At 32.9% G+C, this 13,402-nt stretch overlaps 1 protein-coding gene and 1 long non-coding RNA gene across 2 annotated transcripts in view; one reads left to right on the top strand and one right to left on the bottom strand.

Annotated features, from left to right (window-relative positions):
- LOC105214962 (calcitonin gene-related peptide type 1 receptor) overlaps window positions 1–3,366 on the top strand; it is a 108,144-nt gene extending 104,778 nt beyond the window's left edge. The window contains 1 exon segment of the mRNA XM_054232751.1: window positions 101–3,366. Coding sequence (XP_054088726.1) covers window positions 101–802 — 702 coding nt within the window. The 3' untranslated portion in view covers window positions 803–3,366.
- Window positions 3,367–11,281: 7,915 nt separating this feature from the next.
- Window positions 11,282–13,380, bottom strand: LOC128922600 (uncharacterized). The gene is made up of 3 exons (XR_008471793.1): window positions 12,989–13,380; window positions 11,572–11,752; window positions 11,282–11,518 (listed from the first exon to the last, which is right to left on the bottom strand). It is a non-coding gene; the product is annotated as an uncharacterized LOC128922600 (long non-coding RNA).
- Window positions 13,381–13,402: the final 22 nt, after the last annotated feature.

Here is a 13,402-nt window from a genome sequence, read left to right as displayed (position 1 = left end):
AACAAAAATAAAAAAATAAAACCAAAAAACCAAAAAACTGAAAATAAAAACCCCTTAAAAAACACGCAATTATTTCAAATCGCAGTTCTTCTGATTATAGTTCGTACGATGTGGCCCGCCCTTGCCCGGCGAAGAGAAGGTATGACTAAAGAGCTTGTCGTCGACAAAAACGCGTCGCGCCTCCAGCGCCGTCACCGGACGCGCCAGCGACACACCATCCGCCGGCAGCAGTAAGAACGCCGCCCGTCTGCGCAGCAACAGCAGCGCACCCGTCGCCTCCCAAAAGCTTCATGCGAACAGCACCACAGCGACAGCGGCAGCGCCCGGTCTGATGGGCGGTCTGCGCAAGCTGCAATTTCTGCGACGAAAAACCGTCGATCAACTGCGCATACGCCAGCCACTGATGGAGGAGGGTGGCTGCGGCACTGCAGATGGTGGTGCGGAGGCGTGTAGCTGGAATAGTCATAGAAAAAATGCCAGCGAAAGTGTGACGGCATTGGCTGAAAACTCGGCGACGATGGCGTTAACAACTACAACAACAACATCAGCGACAGCAAACAACAATGCACTGTCAGCAGCAGCGACAACGACAACGAGTAATTACTACAACAATAATAGCAACAATCGCAATAGCAGTAGCGGCAGTTATAGCATCGACGGCAGCAGCAGCGCTGACGGCAGCAATCGTGCCGGCGGCATTCTACTTGTGACCACCACAGCGGTGCACACGAATCCCAACACTTGCACCTACAACAATAATTTGCATTTGGATGGCAACAAAATCGCCGATGAGGCATTGTAAGCGAATTCAAATGCAGCCGAATACGATTCACCGTTGTGTTGCACACGGTGTTGTGTGCTGAGGCGACATGATTTGTGTGGCATGCAGCAAGTGACTTGTTGTGGTTGAAGGCGGTTTCTCCATTATGTATATGTATGTATGTATATGGTTTTTGTAGTGTCAGCGTAGTTATAAGTAATTGTAGTTAACATGTGATTAACGGTACTACATATAGTTGATATGTTTATTGCCAATTTGCACTGTGTGTCTGTGTGTGTGTACGTCGACACTGTCGTTTAGGTTGTAAACTCAAACTATGTTAACAACTTTGCATATTCGTTTAGTTAAGTGTGAATTATGCATAACTTTACACTTCATTGAAATAAATTGAAAGTCTAACTAGTAACAGAATAGTAAATTAACATTGGCCTTTTCAAGCTTTAGTACAAATATAATTTCCTTAAATATTTAGCGTTTGAAGTGTAATAAGTTACTTTGTTAATTCTGTATACTATGCTTACTCATGAAACATTGTGCAATATTATTGAGTAGATTACTAATTTTATTGATTTCTAAATAAGTTAAATCCAACTAATGATATATATATATATATATATATATATATATATATCAGATTATGTGGGTACAACAAAAATGAATAATGTGATGAATCGATAGCATAATATCTGACTGTCCGTCTTCCTTTCCGTCTATTTTTCCGTCGGTCCGTCTGGCATCTGTAAAATAGTGAGAGTGGTTCATCTAAAAACAATAAACCAAAAATATTTCGATAGTAGATGGGTAAATCGAGTTAATCAACGAAGGAAAAAATATTGATATTTTTATACTCTCGCAACAAAGTTGCTAAGAGAGTATTATAGTTTTGTTCACATAACGGTTGGTCCTAACGAATTAGATATAGTGTTATATATATATATCAAAATGCTCAGAGTGACTAGATATCTAGATGCAACTTGGAACACATATTCCTTGGCACCGTGTTGCTTTCGAAGATGAGCAAAATCGGTTCACTGTTACGCCCATAAAATGGTCGAAAATCAAAATTATATAAAATGCTATAACTAATTAAAGTTATTAAAGTTAAATTTGGCACAAAGGATCGCACTATAAAGGGGTCCAAAAATGGAGGAAATTGAATTATAACCACGCCCACCTCCCATACAAAGGTTATGTTGAAAACTACTAGAAATGCTTTAATGATTCCTTACTAGAGGAAAACCACAAGAAATCTTAAATTTCATTATAAAGATGGTAAGGAAGAGCTTCACTCAAAATGGTACTCGACCAATTTGGTTCGTAATATCTGCCTGGCTTCACAATGATGAAAATAGTTCAATATAAAAAAAAAATATAAAGTTAGCACTAGTGAAGATATCGGAGCAGAAATGTGCATAAGTACTGTATTAAAAGAGTGGTCTCGCAGATAATCTCAGATATTTTGAAGAAATTCAGAGGGAATATGTTTCTTCTAATAATATGTCTCCGTGCCAAAAATGAGTGAAATCGGGTAATAACTTCCCCTAGTTCCCATATACCTAATATTCTTCTTCTTGACAGGCGTAGACACCGCTTACGTGGTTATAGCCGAGACAACAACAGCGCGCCACGCATCTCTCCTTTTGGCAGTTTGGGGCCAATTGGTAATACCAAGTGAAGACAGGTCCTTCTCCACCTGGTCCTTCCATCGGAGTGGATGTCTCCCTCTTCCTCGGCTTCCACCAGCGGGTACTGCATCGAAAACTTTCAGAGCTGGGGCACTTTCGTCCATTCGAACAACATTACCTAGCCAGCGTAGCCGCTGTCTTTTTATTCGCTGGACTATGTCTATGTCGTCGAATAACACATACAGCTCATCATTCCATCTTCTGCGGTATTCGCCGTTGTCAATGTTTAAGGGACCATAAATCTTCCGCAAAATCTTTCTCTCGAAAACTCCTAGTGCCGTCTCATCGGATGTTGACACCGTCCACGCTTCTGCACCATAAAGTAGGATGGGAATGATGAGGGACTTGTAGAGTTTAGTTTTTGTTCGTGGAGCCGAACTTAGCCTTTCCTTAAAGCCTTAAAAAAGCGCACTTTTTTAGTAAAATTTACGCCATATATTTCTCTCAAGAAAAATAGTTGTAACAAACATAAAAAAAAATCCTTCGTTCATTAGTTAGATAATGTTATTCCAAAGAAGTTTGAAAAATTTGAACAAAAAAGTTTCATAACTTTTCGAGAAATCATGTCCACCGACTTGAAAAATTGAGTTTTGAGATAAACGCGTTACAAGTTTTACATTCATACTGACATGGCCTAATGGGCGCAACATCCAATATCACTCGGATTTATTCGATATTTTTTGATAATATTTTAAACATATTTTGCTATTTAATAAGACAAAAACAAATTTTCAAATTTTGAACCCCACCTAACCCCCATATCGTACCTCTCATTAACTTAAGATTGTATTCCTTGGACAAAAAGTTATAGAATTATGTTTTCATAGTCCCCAATATTCCTCCTTTTTGTTTTGGTACAAAAAAATTAAAGACCGAGGTTCAAGTCTTTCGAACTTACAATCAATGCAAGTCCCTCCGTCAAACTTCCGCATGATATCACGGCTAGTTATAGATATATCTCCATTAAACCAGGCTAACAAGCCATTGTTGCATCGTAGCTACCACGGATATGTTGACTTCCGTAAAATTGCTCTCCAGTATAACTCCCAATATTTTCTTCCAAATTTGCATTATATTCTTTTTATGACTTATTTAGCCACTTCTTAACCAAAATTATCTGCGTATATATATTATTTTTATTAATGATTAGAAAATGAAATGAAATTTCAAAAGCTTGATAAAATGATATTAAAAAAAACTTCTGGTTTACAGTACAATATCATTATCTTCTGTTGTTTAAAAAATAGCCGTGGTGTTCTGTAATAATAACTTAAGTAGATTTTTAAATGAGGTTTCATAATTTTTCATTAATATAAATTATCTGGATATACACTTTATGACTGCTGTAATGTAATTTGACGCATCTGTTATCTATATAACATACCATGTTAACCTTTGAAAAATAAACAAGATTGGGTCTGGAAATACCTGGTCAATAATAATTAAAAATGTTGCATTAACTTAACGGGCTATACCAATGTAAGCCATGAAAATTTCACCGATTTTTGTGATTTTTTTTTAAGAAAGTACTCGATGGAATGTTTCGAAGTTTTTTGCACATAATAAGGTTTATTTTCAGTTATAATTTAAGATTCTTTTTTGCAAAAGTTTTGAAAAGTAACGCTTTCTATCTGCGAACGGTCGCTCTTTAGAAAGCCGTCATTCACACTAATCAGGAAAGTATAAACTATCTATGGAAAGTATATACTAACTAACTTTTTTGAAAGTATCACACTGGTATAGTCCCTTAAGTTTACTTAAGATAAAAATATAATATTGCCATTATAAATTTTGCATTTATACAATACTGCAATAAGTTAAAACGTATTCAGTCTTCCTTTAACTGCCTTGAATTATTTTTATGGAGCATATTATAGTTTTTAAAAAAGTAAATTAGTTTATTAACATAAATTAAGTTTTTGTCTATACAGTTGCAACATGTAGTAAATTCACGATATAAAGCCCACACTGAAAATTTAAAGCATTTTATTGATGTTTGATGATTAATATTAATTTTACAAAATTTAAAAGCTATTATCGCATTAAATATACTAATTTATTTAAGTCAAACTTTATATGCATTTCATTTTTTTTTATTTATTTTTTTCATTCATAAGACAAATGAGGAAATACATAAGAGTAAATGAATTGTATTGTTAGTTAAGCATTTTTAGGATAATGATTATCAATTATTTTAAACCAAGTCACCTTCGCCAAACCACAAACAATTCGCAGCGCATAATCGCGGAACGGTCATTTGTCAACAGTCATCTGTCAACAAGACAAAAATCGTCACACAGCCACATCGCCACATTATTCAATATCAGCTGCCAAAAGTTGTGAGTAAAATCTGTGTAAAATATGAGCATAAAAGAGCTTTTATGGCAACTTAAAACGGCGCAAACTACTATAAAACTCAACAGAGAAGTCATAAATGTGAGATTCTTCAAACCGAGCTAAATATAAATAGGGCAAAAGGGGTAAACAAAAGAAAAAAAATCTAAAATTAATATGTAATAATTATAACTACTAAGTTTTAAACAAAAACAAAAAGCTATGTGTATATGAAATTATACGTAAATTGTTGTGTGTGTATTTAAAATCTTAAACTCAACAATGCAGGAGTGTCAATATTGAATTGAAATTACTTTTAAAAGCTTACTTCAGGTAAATTTCATTTATTTCACGCATTGCATTTTAATTGCTTTAAGTAGTTTTAAATAATTTTAAACACATCACAAATTAAAAAATATATATTATTAATTAATTTATAAAATAAGCAAAAGCGCAGATTCGCAAATGAACACTATATAATTTAGACCGACAATGTCTTACTTGGCTTTAATTAATATACAATTTGCTGAATTTTTCATACTTTATAAGCATATATATATTTTGATATTTAGCCAAATAAGTTCATTTAAAACTATTATTATTATTTAGAAGATTGATATGTTGAAGGCAATAAATGTATAAAAAGTAAAAAAAAAACTTATAACTATTTTATTTCATCATAATATAATAAATAGTAAGTAAGTGAAAACCAACAAAAACTTCATTAATATTTAACGAGCAGCAAGCACACACCGCATACAGTCCACATTGGCACCAAATCTCCAATAAATCAGCAATCCTTTCTACCAGGAGCTCAAAGTGCGCAGTAAGTGTCACAAATGTATGAAAATTACCAGCTGGTGTATACAGCATACCAACAACAGCTGAACATTTGTTTCAGTTCTTCAGTCGTTCCGAAAACAATAATAACTATCATTGCATACCTAGGCGCAATAACAAAATAGTGCAGTTTCGAACATAAAAACAATTCGCACTCATTGAGGAATTTGCTTATATTTTGTTAGTGCACATTTTTGTTAATTCTGCCTGCTGCTACTTTTCATGATCGCCTGCTATCGTGCCAAGCATTTTCATACAATATGTGTGAGTGTGGTGCGTCTCTGCCGCGAAAAAGCAATTTTCTACAGATCATGTAGCATAGTTTTCTACCAGGCACACAAAACAGATCAGTAGGTGTCCCAAATATATGAAAAATACCAGCTGGTACATTCAGCATACCAACAACATATGCGCATTCGTTTCTTTTGTACCATCGTTCCTAAAGCAATAATAAAAATCATGGCATACCTAGGCGCAATAACAAAACAAAGCAGTGTGATTTTCGAATATAAAAACAATTGCTACTCATTGTGGAATTTGCAGTGAACAATAATAAATATCATTGCATACCTGGCGCATACCAAATATAAAAAACAATTTCTACGTATTGAGGAATTTGCAATGAAGAACAACACGCATTATTTTCAATTGTCACATTGTCCCTAGTATTTATTGCTGCATACAAATATGTATTTTGTTGTTGCTGATTTGTAGGAAATTTGTTTGCTGCTATCGTTTCTGATCGCCTGGTACATTGTGATGATCTTTCACAGAAATTGTATGAAAAATAAATGATAAGCGACTGCGGGGGTGCATTAAAATTTTTTCTTTGTTCTAAATTTCCTATACTTATTATGATTTTCTACCAGGCGCCCATAAAACATAGAAGGTGTTTATCAAAATTGCCAGCTGGTATATTGAGCCTACCAACAACCTGTATACATTAGTTGCAATTGCTAAGTCGTTTCTAAAACAATAACAAATATCATTGCATACCAGCCATATAAAAACAATTTCTACGCATTAAGGAATTTGCAGTGAAGTAACAACATACATTAACTCCAAATGTCACATCGTCCATAGAACTAAACAACTGCATACCACTATATATTTTTTTATTGTAATTTTTTTAAGAATATTGTTTATATTTTGTTATTGCACATTTTTGTTCAATTGTGCCTGAACAGTAGCTCATAATCGCCAAGCATTTTCATACAATATGTGTGATTAATGTGCGCGTCTCTGCCGCGAAAACCAATTTTTGCAGTCTTTTGTAGCAACGTTTTCTACCAGGCGCACAAAACAGAGCCGTATAGTATGTATGCAAAATACCTGCTGGTGTATGCAGCATACCAACAACATATGTATGTACATTCGTTTCTTTTGTACCATCGTTCCTAAAGCAATAATAAAAATCTTGGCATACCAAGGCGCAATAACAAAACAAAGCAGTATGATTTTCGAATATAAAAACAATTCCTACCCATTGAGGAATGTGCAGTGAACAATAATAAATATCATTGCATACAAGGCGCATACCAAACATAAATAACAATTTCTACGCCTTAAGGAATTTGCAATGAAGAACAACACACCTTAACTCCAATTGTCAAATTGTTCCTATAACTAAACAAATCATATAATTCTGCATACCAATATGTATTTTGTTGGTACTGATTTGGAGGAAATTTGCTTGTTGCTATCATTTCTGATCGCCTGGTACATTGTGACGATCTTTCACAGAAAATGTATGAAAATATAAATGAAAAGCGACGTAGGCGCATTCAAAAAAATTGTTTGCTCCAATTTTACCTATGCTTATTATGATTTTCTAGCAGGCGCTCATAAAACATAGCAGGTGTATAATAAAATTAGTTCCTGGTATATTTAAAAATTCTCTACCAATAAAAAGGCGTTCCTATTCATGCTACTATTAGTACCAACACTAAACACTAAATGCAATATGCATATATTTTGTTATTGTTTAATTTGGGTCATAGCACTCAATTGCAATGAAAAATACCAGATGGTGTATAGTGCCTACCAATAACATATGTACATTAGTTGCAATTGTCCCGTCGTTCCTAAAACAATAATAAATATCATTGCATACCAGGTGCATAGCAAATATACAAAAACAATTCCTACGCATTTACAAATTTGCGAAGAAGGAACAACACAAATTAACTCCAATTGTCAGATCGTCCCTAGAACTAAACTACTGCATTCCAATATGTATTTTGTTATTGCAAATTTTTTAGGAATTTTGCTTATATTTTGTTTTTGCACATTTTAGTAAATTTCGCCTGCTGCTAATTTTCATGATCGCCTGGTACGGCGCTAAGCATTTTCATACAAGATATGTGAGTGTGTGCGTGCCTCTGTCGCAGAAAATAATTTTCTGCAGGTCATGTATCATCATTTTCTACCAGGCGCACAAAACACAGCAGTAGGTGTCCCACTTGTACGAAAACTACCAGCTGGTACATTCAGCATACCAACAACATATGTACATTCCTCTCTTTTGTACCATCGTTCCTAAAGGAATAATAAAAATCATGGCATACCTAGGCGCAATAACAAAATAGTTCAATTTCGAACATAAAAAGAATTCTTACGCATTAAGGAATTCGTAGTGAAGTAACAACACACATTAACTCCAAATGTCACATCGTCCCTAGAACTAAACAACTGCATACCAATATGTATTTCTTGTTATTGCACATTTTTGTTAATTTTGCCTGCTGCTAATTTTCATGATCGCCTGGTATATCACCAAGTCTCCTTATATAAAATATGTGAATATGTGAGTATGTGTACATGCTTCTGTCGTAAAATATTTTTCTGCAGATCATGTAGCATCGTTTTCTACCAGGCGCACAAAACAGATCAGTAGGTGTCCCAAATGTACGAAAAATACCAGCTGGTGTATACAGTATACTAACAACATATGTATGTACATTCGTTTCTTTTGTACCATCGTTCCTAAAGCAATAATAAAAATCATGGCATACCTAGGCGCAATAACAAAACAAAGCCGTATGATTTTCGAATATAAAAACAATTCCTACTCATTGAAGAATGTGCAGTGAACAATAATAAATATCATTGCATACCTGGCGCATACCAAACATAAAAAACAATTTCTACGCATTGAGGAATTTGCAGTGAAGAACAACACACATTAATTTCAATTGTCACTTTGTCCCTAGTATTTATTGCTGCATACAAATATGTATTTTGTTGTTGCTGATTTGTAGGAAATTTGTTTGCTGCTATCGTTTCTGATCGCCTGGTACATTGTGATGATCTTTCACAGAAATTGTATGAAAAATAAATGATAAGCGACTGCGGGGGTGCATTAAAATTTTTTCTTTGTTCTAAATTTCCTATACTTATTATGATTTTCTACCAGGCGCCCATAAAACATAGAAGGTGTTTATCAAAATTGCCAGCTGGTATATTGAGCCTACCAACAACCTGTATACATTAGTTGCAATTGCCAAGTCGTTTCTAAAACAATAACAAATATCATTGCATACCAGCCATATAAAAACAATTTCTACGCATTAAGGAATTTGCAGTGAAGTAACAACACACATTAACTCCAAATGTCACATCCTCCTTAGAACTAAACAACTGCATACCAATATGTATTTTGTTATTGTAATTTTTTTAAGAATATTGTTTATATTTTGTTATTGCACATTTTTGTTCAATTGTGCCTGAACAGTAGCTCATAATCGCCTGGTATCATGCCAAGCATTTTAATACAATATGTGTGATTAATGTGCGCGTCTCTGCCGCGAAAACCAATTTTTGCAGTCTTTTGTAGCAACGTTTTCTACCAGGCGCACAAAACAGAGCAGTATAGTATGTATGAAGAATACCAGGTGGTGTATGCAGCATACCAGCAACATATGCGCATTCGTTTCTTTTGTACCATCGTTCCTAAAGCAATAATAAAAATCATGGCATACCTAGGCGCAATAACAAAACAAAGCAGCAGGTCTTTCGAATATAAAAACAATTCCTACCCATTGAGGAATTTGCAGTGAACAATAATAAATATCATTGCATACAAGGCGCATACCAAACATAAATAACAATTTCTACGCATTGAGGAATTTGCAGTGAAGAACAACACACACTAACTCCAACTGTCAAATTGTTCCTATAACTAAACAAATCATATAATTCTGCATACCAATATGTATATTGTTGGTACTGATTTGGAGGAGATTTGCTTGTTGCTATCATTTCTGATCGCCTGGTACATTGTGACGATCTTTCACAGAAAATGTATGGAAAATATTAATTAAAAGCGACGTGGGCGCATTAAAAAAATTTTTGCTCCAATTTTACCTATGCTTATTATGATTTTCTACCAGGCGCTCATAAAACATAGTAGGTGTATATTAAAATTAGTTCCTGGTATATTTAACAATTCTCTACCAACAAAAAATCGTTCCTATTCATGCTACTATTAGTACCAACACTAAACACTAAATACAATATGCATATATTTTGTTAGTGTTTAATTTGGGTTATTACGCCCGCTGCTACTTTTCATGATCGCCTTGTATGGCGCAAAGCATTTTCATACAAAATATATGAATGTGTGTGTGTGTCTCTGACGCAGAAAATTATTTTCTACAGGTCATGTATCATCATTTTCTACCAGGCGCACAAAACAGAGCAGTAGGTGTCCCACATATATGAAAAATACCAGCTGGTGTATACGACATACCAACAGCACATGCAAACAATTGTCGAGTCGTTTCTAAAACAATAACAAATATCATTACATATCACATGCAAAAACAAAACGGAGTAGTTGGTGTTTCGAATATAAAAACAATTCTTACTAATTTGGGACTTTGCAGGGAAGAACAACACACACTAGCTCCAATTGTCACGTCGTCCCTAGAACTAAACAACTGCATACCAATATATATTTTGTTATTGTAAATATTTTTGGGAATTTTTCTTATATTTTTTTATTGTCCATTTCATTTCATCGTGCCTTCCACTACTTTTCATGATTGCCTGCTATCGTGCCAAGCATTTTCATACAAGGCATGTGAGTGTGTGTGCGTCTCTGCCGCGAAAAAACAATTTTCTGCAGATCATGTAGCATCGTTTTCTACCATTTTAATATTCAGCATATTTAACATCATATGTACTTTTGTTTCAGTTCTCCAGTCGTTCCTAAAACAATAATAAATATCATGACATACCTAGGCGTAAGAACAAAATAATGCTGTATCGAACATAAAAACAATTTCTACGCATTTAAGAATTTGCAGTGTAGTAGGAACAATACAAATTAACTGATTGTCAAATCGTCCCTAGAACTAAACAAGGCATTTAACGCTGCATTCCAATATACATTTTGTTTTTGTACATTTTTTGGTGCATTGAGGCAAATTCTCATACTCGAATAAATGTGGAAAAATTTAATTCAACTCAATTTGATATTTGCATGATCTCCTGGGAAAATACTAAAGAAAAAATATCGAATAGGAAAATTAAAATTAGTATTTTTCTGAAATCACAATAATTCAGTCTAAATATGCCTCTAAGGCACTACTAGACCACCCATGAAGATATAAATTGATAATTCATTCAATTGCATATAAATTGATAAGAATTTTAATTTATTGTTGCATAATTAATTGCATTGAACATTTTTTAACATTTTTATTAACATCAACAATGAATAATAATAAACAGTACATTCCAAATATCCTTTAAAAAGTGAAGCCACGTATGTTCGTATTACTGATCGCCTGTTACATCGCCGTTCATCATAGTATATCTGCACTACATCTGCTTCAATAGCACAGCATGGATGTCCCAAATGGCCACATCGTTCCTAAAATAACAAATAGTACTAAGTTTATTACTTTATTATTTGCATTAGCTCACCTTCGTTACGCTAACACCAAGGTTTGGTTTTCAACGTTGCGTTGTGCTATTCATAGTCAGCTGTTTTGGTTTTCTGTGCGCCTGATACATATTTTTTTGGTACTCAGCAGTGTTGCCAACACACATTGATAATTTATTTTCTTCTTCTTCATTATTAATTCAGCCTTCAGTGTAGTGGATGCTGATTAGTGACAGTAAAAATATTATTTTTAGTTTTTTTTTTTAAATTTTTTTTTTCACAATAAAAATATTTTTAAATAATATAAAAATAAAAATAAATATTTAAAATTTAAATAAATAAAAATATTTTGTAAATGTATTTTTTACAAATTTTTATTGTACAATATTTAAACCGAAAAAAGAGCAAACTTTTACTAAATTTATAGTTCTGCAAATCTGTATTAAACACGACAAAAATTTACAGCGCCATCGTGTTTAATACAGATTTGCAGAACTATAAATTATATATATATATATATATATGTATTTAGTCCAAAAGCAGAAAATGAACAAATGAAGAAAATGAATTATAAACTATATAAAGCAAAATCATTATTTTTTCAAATTCTGTAAAAAATCGTTGTATTGCGAAAGCTTTAATGAAATAAGTGCCTTCAGTGATAATCAAAGTAAACTTGCTGTTTTAGAAGGGTTAATAAAATTGACGCCTAAAAGTATGCTACAAAGGGATTGTGCGAGCAAACTTACATGATATAAATAAATTTTACAATATACATATGTATATATGCTATTTGAAGCTTCTATTATTATTATATTTTAATTTTTTAATTTTTTTATTTTTCTATTTTTTTTAATTTTTTTATTTTTTTTTTAATTTTTTTTATTTTTTTTTAATTTTTTTTATTTTTTTTTTATTTTTTTATTTTTTTTTTAATTTTTTCAAACTTTTTATTTTTCTATTTTTTTACTTTTTATAAGGCAGCCGAATTGAATACGAGTATCTGCTATTTAGATAATATTGAATTTATAAAATTTATTTATGAAATTCCCGGAAAACTACTTGAAATGCTAAATTTAAAATATTTAATCAATTAGTGGAAAGATTCTTAGATTGTAGGTTCTATTAAACATTTATATTTCAATTGGTCAATATGAAACAAATCAACCTAAGTAGTCTCACTTAACTTCAATAGTTACACTAAATTAGTAATATGACTATAAAAAACACTTTCACATGATGGAATCGAAAAGCACAATTTTTTCACTAGAAAAATTCGATAAAATTAGTCACAATAAAATTTTATGAATTTTGTTAATAAATTCTTCAATACAAATTCCATACATTAAAGTTATCCAGCACATAATTTATATTATATTATATATTATTAAAGCAAATAAATAATTTCAATTTCACTTAAATTAATTGTATCTTCAAAAATACCACTGAACACTTTACCAATACTGAACAAGCGAATATAAAATAAATTAATTCACTGACCAAATCAAAAACAAAATTTTGTTACAACACACGATCTTCTTTTGTTCGCGAACTCCAGCAATGTACTAAGCAAGCATAAGAGGATCACTATAATTTCGAATTAGTCTCACACACAATTCATGTGAACTTCGATTTATGCAACAACAAGCCACTGAAAAGCTGAACGAAACTTAGCGCTGTTGTTATTACACCGAAGGAGAGACATGAAAAACACAAATCGAAACAACAAGCTGTGCTAAAAACAACAACAGGCGCTTAGTACAATTTAAGTAGGACTGCATGAGAATTGGAACACGAAATATTTATGCGCCAAGGCCATTTATCGTATGATCGAATTTACTTGTGTTTGTCGGAGTAAACAATTTTTGTTGG

Source organism: Zeugodacus cucurbitae, chromosome 6 (assembly GCF_028554725.1).
Source record: "Zeugodacus cucurbitae isolate PBARC_wt_2022May chromosome 6, idZeuCucr1.2, whole genome shotgun sequence".
NCBI lineage: Eukaryota > Metazoa > Arthropoda > Insecta > Diptera > Tephritidae > Zeugodacus > Zeugodacus cucurbitae.
The sequence above is the reverse complement of the archived record's forward strand: the minus strand, read 5'-3'. Positions and strand labels throughout refer to the sequence as shown.